The 22,611-nt window shown below is 41.4% G+C and overlaps 1 protein-coding gene across 4 annotated transcripts in view; it reads left to right on the top strand.

Moving 5' to 3' along the window:
• Positions 1 to 22,611, top strand: part of OTUD3 (OTU deubiquitinase 3) — a 31,607-nt gene extending 8,996 nt beyond the window's left edge. For 2 of the 4 annotated variants that reach the window (XM_049106424.1, XM_025447075.3), the window contains exons 3-8: positions 4,012 to 4,124; positions 8,551 to 8,673; positions 14,303 to 14,434; positions 14,934 to 15,030; positions 16,366 to 16,550; positions 17,538 to 22,611. In XM_049106424.1, the coding sequence (XP_048962381.1) occupies positions 4,012 to 4,124; positions 8,551 to 8,673; positions 14,303 to 14,434; positions 14,934 to 15,030; positions 16,366 to 16,550; positions 17,538 to 17,714 (827 nt within the window). In that variant the 3' untranslated portion in view covers positions 17,715 to 22,611. The remainder of the gene's footprint in view (positions 1 to 4,011; positions 4,125 to 8,550; positions 8,674 to 14,302; positions 14,435 to 14,933; positions 15,031 to 16,365; positions 16,551 to 17,537) is intronic. The other 2 variants (XM_049106418.1, XM_049106434.1) reach the window with 2 other exon arrangements.

Raw genomic sequence — 22,611 nt, 5'->3', positions numbered from 1 at the left:
CTAACATTTTATGGTTGTTAATTCTTGGCTCCACTTATTTTCAGAAACCACTCACTTTGGTATGAAATTGGGGATAGTAATAGCACCTAACTTGGAGATAATAATAACACCTAATTTATAGGGTTTTTGGTACAGACTAAATTAGATAATACAATTAAATTCCTAATAAATATCAGCCATCTGGGGATGGCGGAATATGACGGTTTTAAATGATCTTCTGCATATCTTTCTGATTTTTAAAATGACCACTTATTGCTTTTATAATCAGAAAAAGCAATAGTCATTTTAATTTCTCACCAGAAACCCAAACACAACCACTTTTCTTTGAGGCAAGTCAATTAGTGATTTAAATTAGCTCAGATCTATTTAAAATATCTTTATTTATTTATTTTAGGGAGAGAGAAAAAAAGAGCACAAAGATGGATGAGCAGAGAGAGAGGAACAAGCAGATTCCCCGCTGAATGCAGAGCCTGGCGCGGGGCTTATTCCCAGGACCCCAAGATCATGACCCTGAGTTGAAATCAAGAGTTGGACACTTAACTGACTGAGCCATCTAGGTGCCCTAGTACATTTGAGCTTTTATTTTTATTTTTATTTTTTTTTTTGTTTTTTTTTTTTTGTTTGTTTTTGTTTTTTTTTTTTTGTTTTTTTGTTTTTTTTACATTTGAGCTTTTAAACTTTAAGGATTGGGGCGTCTGGGTGGCTCAGTTGGTTTAGCATCTGCCTTTGGCACAGGTCATAATCCTTAGGGTCCTGGGATGGAGCCCTGCATCAGGCTCTCTACTCAGCAGGGTATCTTCTCCTTCTGTCTCTCCTCCTGCTCATGCGCGTGCTCTCTCTCTCTCTCTCAAATAATTAAAACCTTAAAAAAAAACAAAACTTTAAGGATCTAGTAAATGAGGTGTTGATATATTTGTGCTCTATAGCTAACATTTTCATCATAGGGCTCACATAATACCCTTATTAAAAAGCGGCAGAATTGTTGTGTGTTTAGAGAACTAACTCTGGAAATCCTGTCAAGATTGGGCAGAGAGGGCAGCCTGGGTGGTTCAGTGGTTTAGCGCCGCCTTCAGCCCAGGGCATGATCCTGGAGACCCGGGATCGAGTCCCACGTCGGGCTCCCTGCATGGAGCCTGCTTCTCTCTCTGCCCGTGTCTCTGCCTCTCTCTCTTTCTCTCTCTCTCTCTGTGTCTCTCATGAATAAATAAATAAAATCTTTTTTTTTTTTTTTTTAAAGAATGGGCAGAGAGAGACTGAGAAGGAGGATGAGTTAGAAGGCTCTCCACACTGGCCAGATGAAAGAATAAGAGGGTCTCCATCAGCTCCCGGGGGTGACGAGTAGGGTGCAAACCAAGACACAGTTGACAGTGTAATTGATAGGCCTCATTGGAGATGGGAAGGAGGGGAGGGGGAAGAGGAGACAAAGGTGAATCTGAAAGTTCTGGAGAATGGCTAGGTAGCTGTATCCTTGTACCCTCTATCAAGATAGAGGGCCACAGGAGGAAGACCTTTGGGAAGGAAACTGTCTATGACCCCAAAGCCTTCCTCATTCCTCAGTAGGAAAGGACTTATTCGTTAGGTGCCAGAGGCAAAGGGACACAGCAGCACCCCACCCACCCAGTCACTGAGTTCTGTTCTCAATGGTTCCTCTGGCTCACTTTTTGAGCAGGTACCAGGTTACCAGATGGTCAGCTGTTTACAAGTGTGGGTCTATAGGCCAAGTTTTGCAGTTTAGTGCTATATAAAATGAATTGTGTCATTGGTCCAATTAAAATACCATTATGGATGTTGAGAGTTTTCAGTTTGTGACTGGAAATTCTGCTGTGAATCTCTGCGGTGGAGGTCGCATGGCAGATTTGGGGGTGTGGCAGGACAAGGGACCCAAGCTGGCAGTTGCTAGTGTGAGAGTCACTATAGATGTATGGCGGGAAGGTGTTTTTTTGAAATGCCACTGTGTTTGCCTGATGGTTGGTTGGTTCTCTGTAAGAATTTGAGCCTCAAAAGCCTGAGAGGTGGCTCTGACTGCCATTGCAGAATGAGAATGAAAGGAAACCGTGAAGTCTCTATGTTCCATTTGCAGGTCAGTGGAAGCCTAGATTTACTATTATTACTCTTCTAGTTAATGTATGTTTAATGCCTGACACATGATAGGCACTCAGAAGATATTTGCAAAGTGAACAAATGAATGGCTCATTTAGCTCTTTAGGGCTTGGTTGCCCTGGCATATGGCTGTATTGTTTAGAATTCTTCCTTTCCTTTAGACCCTGGCCCCTTCAGCTCTTTGAAGTCCCTGCTCCTGCCCCATTGTTCATTAAGTCTTGTCACTTCTACCTCAATGTTTTTTCTTTCATTGCTCCCTCGTAATATCCAGCTTCGGTGGCCATTTGCCTAGATTTCTTCGATACATTTTGGACTGATTCCATCGCCTCTTGACCCCCTAGAGTTTGTTTTCCAAATTGCAGCCAGAGTGGTGATCTAAATGTACATCTAAGACATCCCTCCCCTATGTAAAATCTGTTGGCAGCTCCCTACTGACCTGAGGATAAAGTCCAAACTCTTCAGCTCTTCTTATTTCCCCACCCTTGTCTCTTGCTGCTTCCCGCTCTGTTCTGTTCCCCCCTTTCCCTGCCCACTCCCCCGCAGCTCTCAGCAGTCCCAAGTTCCCATGTACTGTACAGCACTCAAGCTCATTCTCTGCTTTGAATGTCATCTCTTACTCTTCTGTCTGTCTCCTACTTGCCCTTTGGGTGTCAGTGCAATTGTCTCAGCTGAGAAGCTCGTCTGATTTACCGTACCTCCCTCTCCCACTACCAGACTGGGTTGTGGTCCTGATCTGAAGTTAGCCAAGTGACAGGGTCTGAGAGCAGTGTTCCACAAAACTTCCGTCTCTTCTGATACCAACTGCAAATTTGGGGTTTCCCAAAACCACTCTCAGGTTCAATAATTTGTTAGTAGGACTTGGAACTCACTGATGGCTATTAGACTCACAGTTATAGTTTGTTACAAGGAAAGAACACAGATCAAAATTAACAAGGGGTAGGTCTGGGCAGGTTACACAGTCACAGAATATTGTCATACACAAACTTCTTGTTTGGATTATTGGGGTTTCATTATGGATTAGTTGTTAATATTATTGATTGCCTAAGTGGTTACACTCAGTATCTAGCTCCTAATCCCCTAGGTTTTCCTAACATCACATGGCCAGAGAGGCCCCCTCTGAGTTACCTCCTTTGCATAAACTGTCAAATGTGGCCAAGGGGCCCATCATCCTTTCACTTGGGAAATTTCAAGGGCTTAGGAGTTCTTAATCAGGAGCCAGGGACAAAGGCTTGACCTCTCTGGGCAAGGTTAAGGTCTTTACTGTATATCCCTTTCCTGCAGCACTTATGCATCACTGGTGCCTATTTTCTTGCTGTTTGTCCCCTGTTGGTTGTAGACTCCTTGAACTCAAACTGTGACTGGCTGCGTAATGGAGTGGCCAAGAGCCAGGTCTTGGAGTCAGGCTGCCTGGGATGCAATCTCAGCTCTGCTGTGTACTGGCTCTGTGACCTTGGGTACTATTATAAACTACTCTGTTCCTTGCTTTCCTTATCTATTAGGTGGTATGCATGATGATATCTCTTTCAGAGTTTTGAGGATTAAAAGTAATCATCTAGAAGTGAATAGGGCCATGCTTATTTAATACATGATAACACTCATCAAGCAAACTGAAAGTTACTCTGGTTATTGTCCCGTTTCCATGTCTCTTACAGAATTAAGAATATAGGAAGCAGTCAGTAACTATTTAATGAAGGAAGAAATGACTCCTTTCTTTATGAATGATTGGTACTCTGAGTAGCAGTTGATGTACTGTTGAACCAGCTGAATTCCTAGTTCTGACTAAGCTAATGGACTTCTCAGATGTATCCTTCCATTTCTTATCATTTAGAACTAAGCAGATACCAAAGCATGTTTACATTTGGGTTTTTCCATTATAAAGAGTTCATTTCTCTCTCTCCTATTTCTGTGCAGTGGCCAGTTTGGCAAAGCCTGGCACCTTTGCTGGCAATGATGCAATCGTAGCCTTTGCAAGAAATCATCAGTTGAATGTGGTGATTCATCAACTTAATGCCCCTTTGTGGCAGGTAGGTCACCTACTGAGGGACTTATCTTAAGCTCTTATTTACAAATAAGCATTGGGAGTGTCCTAAGATGGTGATATTGAACTGTATAGGGTCACTTGAACTGCAGGCCTAACCACAGCCAGGAAGCTGCTGGGGGCTTGGAATTAAACCCTGTGCTATGTAATATGGAGTCTGAAGTAGAAGTCAGAGACCTTAAAAGGTTAGCAGTATTATTCAGCAAGGTGATGCGGATATAGGAGGGCACTTGAGGTGACTACTAGGTATCTTACGGAAGTGTTGAATCATTAAATTGTACACTTGAAGCTAATATTACACTCTATGTTAACTAACTTGACTTTAAATAAAAACTGTAGGGACTCCTGGGTGGCTCAGTGGTTGAGCATCTGCTTTTGGTTCAGGGCATGATCCCAGAGTCCTGGGATTGAGTCCTGTATCGGGCTCCCACAGGGAGCCTGCTTTTCCCTCTGCCTGTGTCTCTGCTTCTCTCTCTCTGTGTGTCTCATGAATAAATAAAATCTTAAAAAAAATTTAAAAATTAAATTAAAAATTAAAAAAATATATAAAAATTCACATACACACCCCAAGTCAGTTAACTGGGTAATTTGAGGGCAGAGAGCCTAATATGGAAATACTTTAGATAATTTTGTAAAAAAGTACAGTGGAAATCTAGAGAATTAATGCCTACGAATTCTGGTTGTAGGTACGTCTATCCCATGTGTATGTTTTGTTATTTTAGGTGGAGGGAGACAAGAACCAAATGCACTTTAGTAAGCATTGCTAAAAAGCGTGTTCTGAATAACAAAATTTATTTCACAGCCTTGGATGTCAGGCTCTTTTTCTGTGCTCTGTCTAGCCATACAGAATGGCTTTAGTGGTTTCTCTATGGCAAGTTAGATTTTACAACATACGTTCAGGATGGTTCCTTAACCCCTGTCGTGAAATACAGGTCCATCCAACAGTTTTCGCCTTTCTTTACCTTTGGTATCCTAAATTAACCTTATCTCCCCCGAAAGTCCATCAAACCAGGCATTCTGGAGTGTGGAGGGCCACAGGTCAGGGGGAAAGTGTTCTGCAGGCTACCAGCCCCTACTCTCCATCCTTGCATTCAGAGCACTGCTTCTCATGTTGTGGCTCAGCTCCTAAAGACTGTGCGTAGGATTTCTATCAGCCCTCCATCCCTTCTTCCCATCACTCTTCCCTTTCTAAGTTTTCTTTTAAATTAGCTAAAACACGTTAATCATAGAAAAATTTGAAAATTCAGAAAAGCCCATAAAAGCAAATAAAAATCACCCAGAGTCTCATTGCCCACAGATTATTACTGTTAACATTTTAGTTATGCCATTCCTGGCATTCACATATACTGTTAGCTAGAAACATTCATACACAACCGGGAAGGGATGTATCACTTGTAAATCACATGTAAGTGGTTTCTTACATACTTGAAGCACATCTACACATATGTAGACACATCCATGTATATGTGTAGATACTTATGTATTTCTGTTATCATAAAGGCAATGATGACTTTTCATTTTTTTAAAAAAGATTTTATTGATTTATTCATGAGAGACACAGATACAGAGGCAGAAACATACGTAGAGGGAGGAGCAGGCACTATGCAGAGAGCCTGATGTGAGACTCGATCTCAGGATCCTGGAATCACGACCTGAGCCAAAGGCAGATGCTCAACCACTGAGCCACCCAGGTGCCCCTTTTTCCCTCATTTTTAAATATACCACCTGCATATAATATTCCTTTGTAAATTGTTTATTTCTAGCCTTTGCTCATTAAAAGTAAAGTTTATAGAGACAATTTGCAGATAGTAAAATTCACCCTTATAAACTTCTGTGTTTTTGTCCGTCACATAACTACCACCGCTGTCAACACACAGAATATTTCCACTACTACAAAAAGTCACCTCATGCCCCTTTGTGTCACAGTTCCCTCTCCCCATCCCTAGTTTCTTGTAACCACTAATATAATGTATGATTTATCTCTTAACAGTTTTGCCTTTTCAGAATGTTCATATAAATGGAAGTATACAGTCTTTTGCACCTATCATAATATCCTTTAACAAAATTATATTACAACAGAATAAATTAGATACTCCGTGGGTTGGTGCAAGATATAGGGAGACAGTGATTGTATGTGTGTTGTTTTTTGGGGCAGTGTTGTCAGATGTACTGACACTAGAGAACACTAATATTTTGTGAGATACTCTCTTTCTAGGGATGTTCTTAGAGCCAATTTGTCATTGTCCCAATTTTTTGTCATTAATGTTTTATTGTTTAGCAGAAGTCATCGCGATCATTTGAATATATAGCATAATGACCCTATTCTTGAAGAGAAATATTTTGTGCCAACTTAGTAACCACAGCCTGCCTTTCCCTCCACTGATAATTATTTTTTTTTTACAGATTTTATTTAATTATTTGAGAGAAAGAGAAAGACTGTGGGGAAGGAGCAGAGGGAGAGGGACAAACAGACTCTGCACTGAATGCAGGGTTCGATCCCACAACCCTGAGATTACAACCTGAGCTGAAATCAAGAGTTGGATGCTTAACTGTCTGAGCCATCTAAGGGCCCCCATAACTGTTGTTTAAGGTTTTTTGGTTATCTAGGTAGTTGTGGAAGATAATTTCTTCATAGTTAAATTTTTTTTTCCCAAATACATTTCTGTAGTGTTTTTTCATGCATTGCAAAACATTGAAAGTATATGTTTTTAAAATAAATATACTTCCTGTACAATGGAACTGTGCACTGGATCTCCTCCATCTTCCCACTCCCCATTGAAGCATTTTCTAAAATTTAAGAATTGAAACTACATTGGTTGCTACTGTTTTGGGTAAGAGCTCTTGCATGAATAATGAGTAGGCTTGCACTAGCAACATGGGGATACTGAAACCTGCATCGTTTCCTGGTTACGCATGGAGTATATGCTTCTGTGAATAGTGTAGACTCCTGTAGCGTAGAAAGTAAAAGTTCCCTGTAATCTCTTTCCCTGTAACATCACAGTTAACAATTTGGTGACTATTTTTCCAGGCTTTTTTTTTTTCCTATTCGTAATGTGTATATAGTACTATTATTTAAATAAGTGCGTGCTTTAGGGATAATGTCATTCAAAGATTCTAATCAACTAGTTTTCTAATTGATTCTAGTTTTCCTTTTCTAGTACTCTTCCTGGGAGGTAAATGGTACTCGCTCTATTATGTGTCAAAACCAGACTCTCTGTACTTTGAGACCTAAGCATTCTACCTGGAGGAAATTTCTGTGGTTCTGACCGCTAGACTTGCTTGGTTCCTGCCTGTTCCATGGCTTTTGCTGTGTCTTTAGAGCAGATACTGTTTGAATTATAAGGGCAGTATCTTCCTAGGACTTTGAGTAGAAACAAGAAGGAGGTGCTGATGTTTTGGAGCTGTAACAAAGAAACAGTTACTGGGCTTTTAAAGGCAGAGATTGGGAATTGCTTCAGAGTTTCTGTGGAGGTGGTGGTTTCTTAGGGGCAAACCCAGGCTGGCCATTAGGGCTTCTGTACGGCTCGACTCCAGGGGACACCATTCTTGTTGGGCTGTGCTCCGTGGGTACCATTCACATAGACTACCTTGGGAGCAGTGCCTTCAGAGTTGTGTACTGTGGTAGTACTGTCTAATATTGTTTTGAAATTGGTATAAGTGGGAGATTTTTGAGTTTGTTCTTGTTAATGTTTCTTAGTATGTAGTTGATGGAAAATGCCATTTTTGTTTTAATGATGAGTGGGTTTACTGTGAAGCCAGTAAAACATGAGTGTCAGGTCCCCCATTTTTATAGTCGCCTTTCAAGGTCTTGGGAGGGGTTCCAGCAATTTAATATTTGTAATTTTGTATTCTTTTTCTGAAAGAGGGCCGCAAGTTGTTTGAGATTCAAGCTGAACAAATCTGCCTCTGGCCCTGGGCCTTCCATCCTAGAAAGGGTCTGGGTGTAGAGGGGCTGAGGGGTGCAGATGCCTCTGAAACATAAGCTTCTTTAACTTCCTTGTCTGTCTGTCCCAGCTTTTGACTATGTGTTTTCATGTGGATGAATTTCTGTATAGTTACATGTTAAGCATATTGAAGCATACATAACATGGGTGGGAGAAAGAATTCAGAAGTTGCCTAAGCATTTTTTTTTTTTTTTAAGAGAAAGTCTTTATTTTTTTCCCCACAAATTAAATCAGAGGCTAAAAACAGGGCCCAGAGTCCAGGTGTGTAGCACCAAATCTCGTAGCAGATGCTTGTCCAATACCTGTTCTTCTGGCCCAGCCCTCTGGCACATCCAGGCCTCTCCTAAATTCGTGTCTTCATAGAGCCTGCTGACTGGGCTTCCCGGACAACTCAGGGGACATTTCCCTCCCTCAGTTGACACTGTCCAGATCCTCGCTGGCATCTGTCTTCCCTTCTTTTGCCTGCAGATTCGTGGCACGGAGAAAAGCAGTGTGCGGGAGTTACATATTGCATATCGGTGCGGAGAGCACTATGACAGCGTTCGGAGGCTCAATGACAACTCGGAAGCCCCCGCACACCTCCAGACTGATGTGAGTGAGGCCCCTATTTTCTTCCCTTTTCAGCCCTGGAGGAACCAGGTCAAGAGCTGTATGCCCTGGAGCTAAAAACTAGTGATTTTTTTTTTTTTAAAGATTTTATTTATTTATTAGAGAGCATGAGCTCATGTGTGAGTGGGGGAAAGGGCAGAGGGAGCAGTAGGGAAAGAATCTAAAACCAATACCCCGCTGAGTGTGGAGCCCTATGCAGGGCTTGATCCCACGACCCTGAGATCATAGCATGCGCCAAAAGCAAGAGTTGCTGAGCTGCCCAGGTGCCCCCAAACCAGTGATATTTTTAGGGAAAGTTGTCTTTAAGAATCTGTAGGCTTGATTTTGAAAATACTTTTATTAACCTCAATGATAGATAAAATTGTCATTCTTTTGCTCTTCCGAATAGCTGATGACTGATTGCATGAATAGAATTTATATAAAATTCTGAAATTACTTCTGTGTTTTAAAATTAATCCATGCTTCATATCTGAAGTTCAGAAAGCACAGAAAAAGGGGAGAAAATAAAAATTACACAGAGTCAACCACAGTTTTTGTTATCGTTTGATTCTTATGTAGCTGTGTTTCCTGCTGTGTTCTGCTAACATGATTTCATGAGCCTCTTCTAACTTTATTATAAACTTTCTTTATAATTTCAAAAATAAAATGAAATTGCTCTTCCAACCTTGTTCCCCTGCCTGAATGCAACCAGTATTATCAGCATGCCATAAAATCTCCTGGGGATACTTCCCATCTCAAGCCGATGTGTGCGTGTCTGCATGTGTATTCCACTTTTGCTGTCTTTACACACTGCCTGTCCCCGGTTGTAGCATCCTGCATGCACTCTTGTCTACTGTGCCTTTCACATTGCTCCTAGCCTGGAGTTTTGCTCATGGCGGTCTGTAAGGCTACGTAGTGTTATAATGTGTTTGACCAGTCTCCCTGATGAACTTTGAGGCCATTTTCATGCTTTTGCTTTTAGAAACAACATGTGGTGCCCTTATATATACACATGTTCTCACACTTGTGCGAGTGGGCCTGTGGGATGGATTCCTAGAAAGTCCTTCCTGCATCAAAGGACATGTGCATCTATAATTGTGACAGGTATTGCCAAACTGCTGTCTGTGGAGGCTTTACCGGTTTGCACTCCCACTCTTGTCACACATCTCTTCCTGCATCTTTGCTGGTGCAGCGTGGCGCCACATTTTCCAACCTTTGTCAGTGCTGTGGAAAGATTGTTTCCTTAACGGTTTTAATTTGTGGTTTTCTTATTAGTGAGTGTATGCATCTTTTCCTGGGTTTACAACCTATTTGTATTTCCTTTCTTTGTGAGCTGTGTTCATTTTCTTTACCCTTTTTTTTTTAAAGATTTCTTTTATTCATTCATTCATTCATTCATTCATTCATGACAGAGAGATAGAGATAGAGAGACAGAGACACACACAGGCAGAGGAAGAAGCAGGCTCCATGCAAGGAGCACAACTTGGGACTGGATCCCAGGTCTCCAGGACCACGCCCTGGGCTGAAGGTGGCACTAAACTGCTAAGCCACTGGGGCTGCCCTTGTTTGTTTTCTTAAGTGATTTTTCAGGAGCCTTTACATATTAAGCCCTGTCTGTGGTAGGATCTGCCAATATTTTTTTGCAGTCTGTCCATTTGTCTTTTTATTCCTTCTCCAACAATCTTTGCTGTGGTGTTTTAGGTTTTTATGAGGGTAAATATCAGGTTTTTAAATTTTATTTATTTTATTTTATTTTATTTATTTATTTTTTTACATATGTCTTCTGAGTTTTGGGTCATAATTAGGAAGGTCTTTCATACTCTGAGGTTAAAAAGAATTCTCCTATAGTTTATGCGGTTTTGCTTTTTTTCAAAGAAAAAACCACTTTTGTGGTTTTGTTTTTTTCAAAGAAAATTATGTATCTTGTACCTCTTTGGAATTTATATTCCCATAAGTATGTGAGTGTATGGATCCAACTTTATATTTTTCCTTGTGGTTACTTACCTAGTTGTATCCAAGCCATTTAATTATTACATATCTTCTCCACTGATTTAAAATACCACTTTTTTTGCATATAAAATTCCCATATGTAGTTGGGTCTATTTCTAGATGTTGGTTCTATTTCACTGGTTTCTCTGTTCATGTGTTAATGTGTTTGTTGTTTTGATTAAGAGCATATTTTAAAATCTGATAGAGATTTACACCTGGTGGCTCAGTTAGTTAAGCATCTGCCTTCAGCTCAGGTGGTGATCTGGATCCTGGGATCGAGTCCCACGCCAGGCTCCCCGCATCGGGCTCCCTGTTCGGCTGGGAATTTGCTTCTCCCTCTGTGTGTGTGTGTGTGTCTCAAAGAAGTGAAATCTTGAAAAAAAATCTGGTAGAATTTTTCACTTATCATTACTTTTCTTTCTTTATAATTTCCTGCATATTCTTCCTTTTCTTGTGTGTTATGTATAGATATTAGAATAAGGTTGTCAAGTTAAAAGGAAGTCCTCTTGATTTTGTTTTTATTGGGATCTCATTAAATGGATAGATTAACTTAAGGAAAAAGTGACATCTTTATGATGTTGAATCTTCCTAGCCAAGAGACTGATAAGCCTTTTTTGTTTTGTTTTGTTTAATTGACTTTTTTGGTGATCTGAGGAGCATTTGCTTCCTATGGATCTTGCCCATTTTTTGCAGAGTGTGTTCTTAGGTGTTTTGTGTTTTTGTTTCTATTGTAAGGAAAGAATCTTTCCTTTTTATTTCCTAGCTGCTTATCATTTGTGTATATGAGAGTTAATAAAATGTTAATTTTGTGCACGCCCAGCTATCCTGCAGAATTCTTTTTTTTTTTTTTAATTCAGGTAAAATTGGGATGCCTGGGTGGCTCAGCGGTTTAGCACCTGCCTTTGGCCCAGAGCGTGATCCTGGAGTCCTGGAATTGAGTCCCACATTGGGCTCCCTGCATAGAGCCTGTTTCTCCCTCTGCCTGTCTCTCTGCCTCTCTCTCTCTGTGTGTCTCATGAATAAGTAAATAAAATCTTTAAAAAAAATAAATTCAGGTAAAATTCATGTAACATAAAATTAACTATATATATATATATATATATATATAAATTAAATTAAATATAAATAAATTAATTAAATATATATATTTAAGTAGGCTCCATGCTCAGCATAGAGCCCATTGCAGGGCTTGAACTCAGGAGCCTGAGATCAAGACCTGAGATCAAAAGTCAGACCTTTAATCGACTGAGCCACCCAGGTGCCACCCACATAATTTTAAAATGTACGATGTACTGTCACTGCGTACACCCACAAAGCTGTGCAGCTCCTTCCTCCATCCAGTTCCAGAACATTTTCCTTACCCAGTAGGAAACCACGTGCCAATAAAGCAGTCACTCCCCATTCCTTTTCTCCCTGAGCTGCCACCAGTCTGCTTTATGTCTGTGTGGATTTGCCAGTTCTGGATATTTTCCATAAATGGGATCATATAGTATGTGAGCTTTTGTGACTAGCTTATGTCACTTAGCATCATGTTTTCAAGGGTCGTCCATGTTGAAGCAGGTGTCCGTATTTCATTCCGTTCTAAGAGTGAATCCTATTCCATAGTGTGGATAGAGTCCATTCCATCATCCTTTCATCTCTTGATAAGCATTTGGGTCATTTCCACTTTAGGCTCTTGTGAATAGTGCAGTTATGAATATTTGGGTGTAGTATTAAGGTCCCTTTCTTCAGTCTTCTGGATACGTACCCAGGAGTAGAATTGCTAGGTCATGTGTTTATTAACTTCTTGAGGAACTGCCACATTGGTTTCCATAGTAGCTGTACCATCTGACATTGCCACCAGCACTGTATTCAGGGTTCCACTTTCTTCACACTCTTACCAACACTTGGTATTTTTTCCTTCCATCTTTTTAAAATTATGGGTATCCTACTAGGTATGAAGTGTAATCTCATGGTTTTGATTTGCATTTCTTTAATGACTAATGATGTTGAACATCTTTTCATGTGTTTGTTGGCCATTTGTATGTCTTTGGAGAAATGTCTGTTCAAGTCTTTTGCCCATGTTTTAATTGTGGTATTTGTGCTTTTGTTGTTCCATTATGAGAGTTCTTTATATATTTTGTATACTAGATTCTTGTATATGATTTTCCAGAATCCTTTTTGTTTGTGGTAGATTTTTGGTTGATTCTCTTGTTTTTTTTTTTTTTTTTTTTTTTTTTTTTTAGGTGTAGAATTATATCATCTACAAATAATGGTAATCTTTCTTCTTCCTTTTCAGTTTCATACTTTTGTTTTTTGGGGGCCAGGAGGGCCAGTTGCATCGGCTGTTACCTCCAAAACATTGTTAAATAATAATGGTAGTGAAAATGTTTATTGAGCTCCTTACTTTAATGGAAATGAAGCATCATTGTGTGGATTTTCCATGGTTATTTAACCATCCACACACCGTGAAATCCTCAGGTTGTTTGCAGGTATTCACCACTATTAGAAGCGCTGTGGTGAGCACTTTTACATGAATCCTTTCTATAGTTGACATGATTTGACATTATTTCCTTTGGATAAATTTTAAAGACTTGATACACATGGCCAGGTTGTTTGGGTATAATTTTATAATGGATGGCTTTGATTGTAAGGAATGGACTGTACACTGCTGGATTCCGCTTATACTTTTGCATGCAAATGAATAGGAATTTGTCCTTGCCTATTTTCCATCTACCCATGTTAGTGGGAAAGGAAGGGAGAAGGTGGCTGATCAGCCCCAGAAGGATGATTTTAGCTATTCTTAATAAGCTTAGGTTGGGAAAGGCCTTATGGATACCATGTGAACTGTTCTTTGTGTTTTTAGAATTTGGATGGCCAGGTTCCCTTGCATGTGGTGGTATGCATGTGGTTAGATGACGTCAGGTGAGGTTAGATGAGTCATACTCACCTGAGACTGTCCAGCCGGGACAGGAGCTTCAGCACACTGAAGCTTGCTGATAGTCAGGTAGGGCCTAGGGACCCAGATGAGAGATGTATGAATGCTTCTTCAAGACATCTTGTCTTGCTGCAGAAGTCACTGGGTGAGCTTCTGTTACTAAGCTCCCAGCTCTAGAAATCAGCTGACACAAATGTGTGCTGCTTCAAGTCAGTGGTCATTGCAGAATGTTGGTATCTAGGAACTACATAGGAATGCTAATGCTATTCTTACAGTTTATCCTATTTCTTTTTTTTTTTTTTTTTTTTTTTTTTTTTTTAAATTTTTTTTTTATTTATTTATGATAGTCACAGAGAGAGAGAGAGGCAGAGACACAGGCAGAGGGAGAAGCAGGCTCCATGCACCGGGAGCCCGACGTGGGATTCGATCCCGGGTCTCCAGGATCATGCCCTGGGCCAAAGGCAGGCGCCAAACCGCTGCGCCACCCAGGGATCCCGTTTATCCTATTTCTTGATTCTTTCTTTTTCATACTTCTGTTGTGGTTTTGGAATCTCCATGTCTGGATGAAATTTAGCCTAGTCATTACTAGTCCTTAAGATTGTTCCTGGAATCTTTTCCACATAAATACATATTAGAATAATTTTGAAATTTGAATGTCTTCTTGTGTTGAAGATGCTGAACATAATTTGTATGTTCCATGATTATTACTCTTTATATTTCCTTTAGTTTCAGATGCTTCATCAAGATGAATCCAATAAAAGGGAAAAGATCAAGACGAAGGGCATTGACTTTGAAGATGACCTGAGAGATGAAGTAGAAGATGCTGTCCAGAAAGTTTGCAATGCAACTGGTTGTTCAGTGAGTATTTCTGTCCTGTAGTAATGACAGTGGATGAACAACTGTTGCTATCCCTAGTTTACCTGCCAGTTTCATAGTACCAGTCTAGCTGCTCACACCCAGTGGGCCAGAATAGGTTCATGATGTCTGTGGTTTGATTAGAAGACTTAAATGAGAGCTGTTTATTCATTTATCTCTTGTTTGTTAGACTTTACCCAGTGCTGCTCAAAATCCTAAGAAGTATGTGGGGTTTATTTTTTTATTTTTAATTTTTTTTCCTGACTAGCTAAACATTTACCCTAGTAAAAGTGCAGTCTTGTAAAGGAATTCATTTATATTAAATGGTTAGTTATTTCAGATGACCAGCCTTATTGAAAATTAAGACATTTTCTAAATGGAAAAGGTCTTGAAACCATGCCTCAGTTCTCACTGTTACCTCTTCTTGTGTATCAGGCTGTTGACGTAGAGGCAGGTAGAAGAGTATACCCAGTCTTGAAGTGTTCCTTTGTTTCTTGGATAGGATTTTAATTTGATAGTCCAGAACCTGGAAGCTGAAAATTATAATATTGAATCTGCAATAATTGCCATGCTTCAGATGAACCAGGGGAAAAGAAATAGTAAGTCCATGATTGATATTTATAAGCTTTCAAAATGGTTGTATTGGTGATTCTCCAAACATTTGTTTTTAATCAAGGCATAGGTAGTGATTACACTGTCATTTATCACTTTCTGCATGTGGGCATGTTGTATGAGATCCTAGCCCTGCCTTAGGGAGAAGATAATCTGGAGTTGAGGGGGGCAGAGGGGAGATAATAAACTGGTATAATAATACCTACTGGAGTTGAGGGTATAGGGAACTGGGGAAATGGATGGATAGGCCACCTAACTAGTCTTGGAGGGATGGAGAGTGTCAGGGAAGACTTTATTCTTTTCAAAAGAAAAATCCCTTAGAAAACCAAAATGATAACTGAAATAGAATAGAGAGAGAAATAACTTATTTTTCTAATGGAAATATTTAGATACTAACATCTATCAGCTGGTGATAAATCAAGATTTTTTTAAACTTTTTTTTTTTTTAAGATTTTTATTTATTTATTCATGACACACGCACAGGCAGAGGGAGCAGGCCTCCTGCAAGGAGCCTGATATGGGACTCGAACCTGGATCCCGGGATCAGACCCTGAGCCAAAGGCAGACGCTCAACCCCTGAGCCACCCAGGCATCCCGGATTTTTTTTTACTTGAATTGGGTTAAATTCTGTGCCTCAGGAGATGGGAAAAAAGATGTAGAGTCTTAACTGTTTTTACAAGTTACTTATTAAAATGGTACAGTATTGCCACATACAAAATACATATTGCCAGTATGTGTCAGATACTGTTCCTGGCATTATAGTTTTCTGTGTGTTTGAGTATTTTATTATCCTCTTTATATTTTTGCTGTGCTTTCTTAGAAAGCTGTCAGGGACTCGGTCTTTGTGACAGTAAAACACCACTGTCTAGTGTCTCTGTCATTCAGTATAGTGTGTATTGGACATGTGTGGCTCAGTGAGTAAGGAACTAAAGTTTAAATATCATTTAACTAATTAATTTTAACTTAAATGGCCACATGTGGCTGGTAGCTGCTGTTTTGGGCAGTACAGGTTTGAAGCCTGTTTCCTTTCTGGGCTTTAGGTGCAAATGAAGGATTTCCTCCTAAAAATACATGTTAAAAAATAGTTTAATAAAAACACTCTGTAGGTGGGAAGCTGATGATTAGGCTGGTCAGCAGGTTATTTTTAAATTTATCTTCCAGATACTACTGGTTATTTCCCCACTAGGTTCCCTACTGTATGGTCTGGGTGTTAGAGTTTTGCTTCAAGGAAACTTGTTCTCCACATGACAGGTGATATTGGAGTCACTTAACAGTGTGTGTTGTTACATTCTCAATTTTAATTAAATACCTTTCTTTGGAAGATACAGAGGAGAACCTTGAGTCCGGCGGCCGAGTTCTGAAGCAATGTGGCCCTTTATGGGAGGAGGGTGGCAGTGGCACCCGACTCTTTGGAAATCAGGGTGTAAATGAAGGCAGAACTGAAAACAATAAGGAGCGGGCCAGCCCTAGTGAAGAAAACAAAGCAAATAAAAACCAGCTCCCAAAGGTATGAAAGGTGGGCTGCTGTAATTCACTGGCAGTGGTGGGGAACTTGGAGCTCATATTAGTGCCTCTTTTTTTCCTGAGTTCTAAAAAGAAGTTACTGTAGAAAAAAATACGAGAGTGCATATGGGGATGTCAAGAAGCAGAAGGAGGTCCTTGCTTGTCTGTTTTGCTATGTGCGGTGCTGAATAGAACTATGCCCTGAAATCCTCCTCTATGTACACACACACAGCCTCCCTTTCCTGCTCAGTGTCACTGTGTGTCTGGGTGCTTCGGTGTTAATCTGTTACACAATCCCCATAAGTCATCTCCATTGAGAAACTTTGTGTATGAATCTTTGTATTTTGCATTGTTGTTACTATTTTTTTTTTTGTGGCTAGAGTCCCAGAAGAGGAATGGACAAATTAAAGGGTATGGATATTTGAATCTTTTTAAGGCTTTTTGGTAAATTGTCAGATGGTTCCCAGAAGGGTTATCTGTCTCCCTCCCTGCCCCTGACTCCTGCAAGTAGGTATATGACACCATTCTTTTTACTGACTTTGGAATTCATTTTAAAGACTTTCACCAAGCAGTTCTAAGCCCAACATGCAGCATAATGTAAAAAGCCACAGGCAGAGGTAAAGATGCAATAAGCTTCTGAGGATTTTGTTAGGATTACCTGGGGCATTAAATTATGTAGAGAAAGGTGTCCTGTGGCATGTTGGAGCATTATCTCTTGCAGAACCAGGGTTAATGTTTCTCAGGTCATTGTGTATTGGATTATGAGGAGAATGAATTGATTTCATTTACTAGCTCAGCAAGGGGATAGAAACGTAAGTGTAAATTTGAGCCATGGTGGGAAATCACCACTTCTGGTCTGTTAGGTGGCTTTTCTCTGTTCTTGCTGAGAGGCAGTCTGTGCCCCTGGTAACCATTAGCCCTGCAGCTCCCTTCAGCAGGCAGCATCTGAGTCCCCTGTGCCAACAGCTCACCCCGCAGCCTTCTTTTCCAGGTCACCAACAAACAGAGGCGGGAGCAGCAGCGCCTGGAGAAAAAGAAGCGACAGGAGGAGAGGCACCGCCACAAAGCCCTGGAGAGCCGGAGTGGCCATAGGGACAGCAGCCGCAGTGAAGCGGAGGCCAACACGCAGGTCACCTTGGTGAAGACCTTTGCTGCTCTCAACATCTGACTCTCTGGCCTTTTGGGAGCTGCACGAAGCCAGTGGAAAATGGAGCGCTGTGTACTAGGCTCTCCAGTGAGGCCGTCCTCTCCCCAAAGACACACAACCCACAAAACTCACACTCAAGCTCACACACTGAGTTAGTCTACTTCAAGCTGCCTCTGTTTTGCTCAGACTTTTGTTAGTGATGTGTTTTATTTTATGAAAGTTCACTGAAGCCATTCATGTTCTGTAATTAAAATATTGAGTTCTAGGGTTGGATAGTTCAGGCAAAACCTTTTAAGTGTGGTTTTATTTGTCCTGAAAATCAGTTCAGTGACCCTTGGATTTTTCTGTAACACTTGGGGTGAGTTTTGCTGTAATTGTTCACGAAGTAGTTTAGATTAATTGCTAGAAATTCAGAATGTCAAGTTTCCTTTGTTTCTCTTTGACTTTCAAGCAGATATTCACATACAGGATAGTTTATAAACGGTCTCCAACTCAGGAACATGTTTAGATTTAATTTTCTACGAATTCAAGTTAATCAGAAATTAATTCAGGAAGTATTTTTCCCAAAATAATAGGATATGGGGGTTGTGGCCTGTAGTCAGAGTGGAAATTCAACACCTACGTTTTTCTCCTTCCTGATTCTGATGCTATTTCAGATGGGATGCAGGTGCTGTGAGGTTTGCCTGTGCTCAAGCCATATGATAAATATGCCTGACGACTGTTAATTAGGCCTGGACTTTGCTGGAAAATCGGTAGTGTTGTTGAGATTTTGGTACTGGTTTCTTGACACAGAGAAGGTAGTATGTTACTGCTTATGATGTAATTCTGATCGTGTGAGAGCAGAACCTCTAGTTGTAAAGGGAGAAATGAAGAGATTCCTGAGTCTTTGTACAGGGAGTGTCTAAAGAGTTACTTGATGCTGTAGGGGCAGAGGAATATCTAAGGCTTTTCAGGTTCATGTTTTAAGTAATTGTGTTTTCTTCCTTGCTGTTCGAGACTTAGATGCCTTCAGAGAAGTAGTTTGACCTGTTGCTCAGTTTTCTTACTGTTGTGAAAATGGAATCCCATAAAATGCTGCATTTCTTTCTTTCTGTTCCAGCCCTATCTGGGATTTTGATGTTGGAAAAAGTCTTGTGCACTCTAGCAGTTGTCAGCGACTTAGGTTAGACCACCAGGGCAGAGGCTGTGTGACTCCACAATTCTAACACGGATTTGGGAGTTGGAGAGAAGTCAGTCCTAAGACTGATCAGTGGGTGTGGACTTTGAACCTGGAATGTATGAAGTGGACAGTCATGGACAGTCTTGGCCTTTTGGGGATCCAGTACTTGGACAAATAAAATCTGCTGAATCAAAAGGTAAATTAGTTAGTTCTCCATCTCAGATTTCAGAATTATAACAGTTCTAAGGGGAAGGAAGAAGCATAAAGAAGTGTTGAGAGAATGGGTGAATCATTATCTGGGCTGGCCCTGGATTCATTGAATTGCTCTTATCAGCAGATGATTTGCTTTCTTTAGTTTTAATGACGTGTTTTAATTTTTTGTTCGTTGACTTCAGTGACTTTTTTCTGGTTTCTTGAAGCTGCTCTCAGGCCATTGCAGTTTGGGCTTCTTCCTGGTATAGTGCTTTGTAATGTTAGCAGATTTGGAAAGTGCGGAGTATGTTTCCTTTGCACGTTGTGGAGTCCTGAGTCTGAGGCTGTAGGAATCAGTCCCTGCAGGGGCAGAATCTCCATTGCCTTATTGTGTCTAAGGGAGTGAGATCTAGGGCTCGAGGTTGATCGTTCTCTTGGCTTTCTCCTCTGGACACTTTCCTGACTGTGGCCGATCTTTCCTGAGCAGATACTCTTTCTTGTCTGTCTGGTAGCGTGAGAGTGCAGGTGACCAGATCCTCTTGGGTAGGTCAGGATTGTGTGCCAGAAACTCAGCAGAATTTGGAGTCCAAAATAGCATAGGGGTACCCCTTGTCAGGAGCAGTAGACTTGCTTTATTTAAGTGGTTGATTAAGGTGGTCTTGGGCCTGTTGGGATTTAAAGGTTTAACTAGAAGCTGCTAAAAAGTTATTAAAGAATATTGGGCACATTTATTAACAAATGAGCAAATTCTGATAATAGAGTTCAACATTTCTGAGGTAAAATAATAGTGGTTTTAAAAACTAATCATATGGCTTCGGTAATTTTCTCTTATTATCATTTCATAGTTTTCCAGTTAAAATTGGTCTGCATTTAATATGATAAATATTAGGAATGGGATACGTGTACCCAACTTCATGATCTCTTCTGCTTAAGGGTGTGAATTTAGATTTCACTGCCTCTGTCTCACTGAAGTATGAGTTAGATGGGAGACATATACTTAGTTGCCTTGTAGACACTTGGAAATTACTTTATTGGCAGCTAGCACGGAGGTCCCGTGTGTGTGGTTCTGGGATGACTACTGTCAGTGACTAGTGTCCGTACCATAGTCTTACGTGCACTCCCTGTTAGGAGGTGCTTCTGTGCTGTGTCATGACCATTAGAGGTTTATGTTACATGGAATTGTCTCGGTAGCTTTTTGTGAGGTCAGGAGAAAGGGGATGGGGCTGTGGTCTGTAGCTGCTTAGTAGTCTTATAAACTGTATATAAAGGTTTTATGGATTTTAAAACAAGATTTTTTAAAGGTCAAAATAAATAAAATTTTAGTGGCAACAGCTTTGTATTAGAGAGGTAGATGTAGTAAAACAACGTAGAACCTTCTAAATAACACAGTTGCCATCGGGAGATAGTAGAGAGAGAGAACACATATATATATTTAGTTTTTTAGTAGTGTGCACACATTTTTTAGGAGCAGAGCCCAGTGGAGGGATTGTGGCAGAGAGAAGGATCTTGAACATCGGCTGAGGTTGTTGTCTGTAGTTTCTTTTATAACCTCTGCAAACACTTGCAAATCTATTTTGATCCCGAGGGCTGGTGAATTGGGGTCTCCCCTGAGGGGCGGCTCGAGTGGGCATCCCGGGAACCTTCGAACAAGTCATGGGTAGCGTGCTGCCCTGGCTCCCGGGGGTGTACAGAGTGAAGTGATGCGGTCCTGGGGGCAGGGGTGTGCGACGTGGGGGAGGGCCGCTTGCATGTTGAGTAGGTGGGCATCTGATGGACTTGGGCACTGCACCGTCCTGCTGGTGAGGCCCTGTTGTCAGTGTGCAATTTCTCTCATTCTGAGAAACTCTAGACTCTGCCTGGGTTTTACCAGGTCAACACAGAATGCTGTCAGTTTACCTCTGAAGTGGTCAGCTCGAGCGTGCGGTCGGTCACTGGAAACTGGCATTTCTAGTCCATGCTGACGACCGGTCACCCTGAGTGAAGGGATGAAAATGGAGCTCTTGCTCTCCATGGGTCACCTCTGGGACCCTCTCTGACCCCCATTTTGGGCAGACACGTGGCTCTTCACCTTTTTACCTTTTTACCTCAAGGCTCTGTATGTCTGTAGCAAATGCCTAGATTCAGAGTCTGCTGCTGTTTTCCTGTTGGGTCGTCTTCACTAGTCACTGTTCGTTCACCTCTGCTTTCAGAACAGGCACTGCTAAATCTCTGGGGCCTTCTGGCTGTTGTTCTGAGGTGATTTAACAATGGCACTTTTTTTTACAAGGTGTGTTTTCCTGACTCTAAAGCAAATTGTATTTTTCCGCTGATGTTGAAGCAAAGATCTTCTAGGTGGCGTGTTGAGGGACATCTCCCGCTGTCCCCTATTAGAGGGGGCATGAGTGACTGGTGTGAAGTGGAGGTGGTGACCCCAGTCACAAAGTGCTTGCACAGCATGGGGCACTCCGCCTGCACCCCAGGGACCAGCCCACGGTGAGGAGCTGGGCCTGTGGGCTGCCCTGCCCTGCCCCGGCCCCGGGTTTCACTCCCGGTGACCTCAGGCCCTTAGACACATCTTCTAAGCTTCCTAGTCTCTCTCTCCTGGTTAGGAGTACTTTCTGGCTTGGTTAAAATGGTTAGCATCCTTGCAAAGCTGCTGGAGAAGGGGCTGCCATCACAAAGAATGTTTCGGTAAAAGCATGAACTTCTGTACAGTGGCTTTATTTTCAGCAAGGCAGGCCCGTGCCACAGAACTGCTGCCACTCACTGTGCTGGTCGTCAGGGAGGGCGATGACCCCTGGACGAAACATCTGAGGTCCGCCTCCGCCCCTGTGCATGTCAGCAGCTCCCAGGTCACCGTGACCAGCCGTCTGGGACCGTCATTAGAACTCAGCCAGAAGCCTCAGCCTGCAGTTTGATCCCCTGGCAGGTCCCTTGACCAAAACCTGAAGAAGGTTGGTGGGCTGCCCACATCTTCTCACTCTCCTTGTTCATTTTCCATGGCGGGAAGGGCCCTTGGCCTCCCCTGCCACCCTTCCAGCAACCTCCAGGAGCACTGAGCTCAGTGAGAAGGAAGGGAGGAGCCGGGAGTTAGACTTGAGCCCCGCGTGTTCCTCTTGTGGACATAGGAGTACAGATGGGCGTGAACCCCTTGTGCAGGAGGGCAGGTGTGTCTGTGGAGAGCACGGGCCTTTGCAGGCTCAGGAACCTTCTCTTTTTTCTAATTGCACTATGCTTGTTCTAGCTTCAGTCTGGAGATATTTAAGACCTCCGTGGGGTCACGATCCATAGACTTAGCAAGTCTTGCCTTATTGCTGGAGCTCGACGGGGAGAAATGTGACCATTGTCTGACGTCCATAGTTCGTTTCCTCTCAGTTGTTTCTTTCACAGATTGTGTTCATCTGAACCATTTTATTTTTTATTTACCAAAGTACTGTACTTGGCTATTTGCAGTGTTTTCAAAACCAAATGTTTCTTTTTTTTGTGTTTTTAATCTTCCATACTTGGTGCAATAGAAGCTGCAAAGATGTGCCACTTTATCTATGAAATGGAGTTTTGTATACCAATAAATTCTAGTTTAAAGACAAA

This window comes from Canis lupus, chromosome 2 (assembly GCF_003254725.2).
Source record: "Canis lupus dingo isolate Sandy chromosome 2, ASM325472v2, whole genome shotgun sequence".
NCBI lineage: Eukaryota > Metazoa > Chordata > Mammalia > Carnivora > Canidae > Canis > Canis lupus.
The sequence above is the reverse complement of the archived record's forward strand: the minus strand, read 5'-3'. Positions and strand labels throughout refer to the sequence as shown.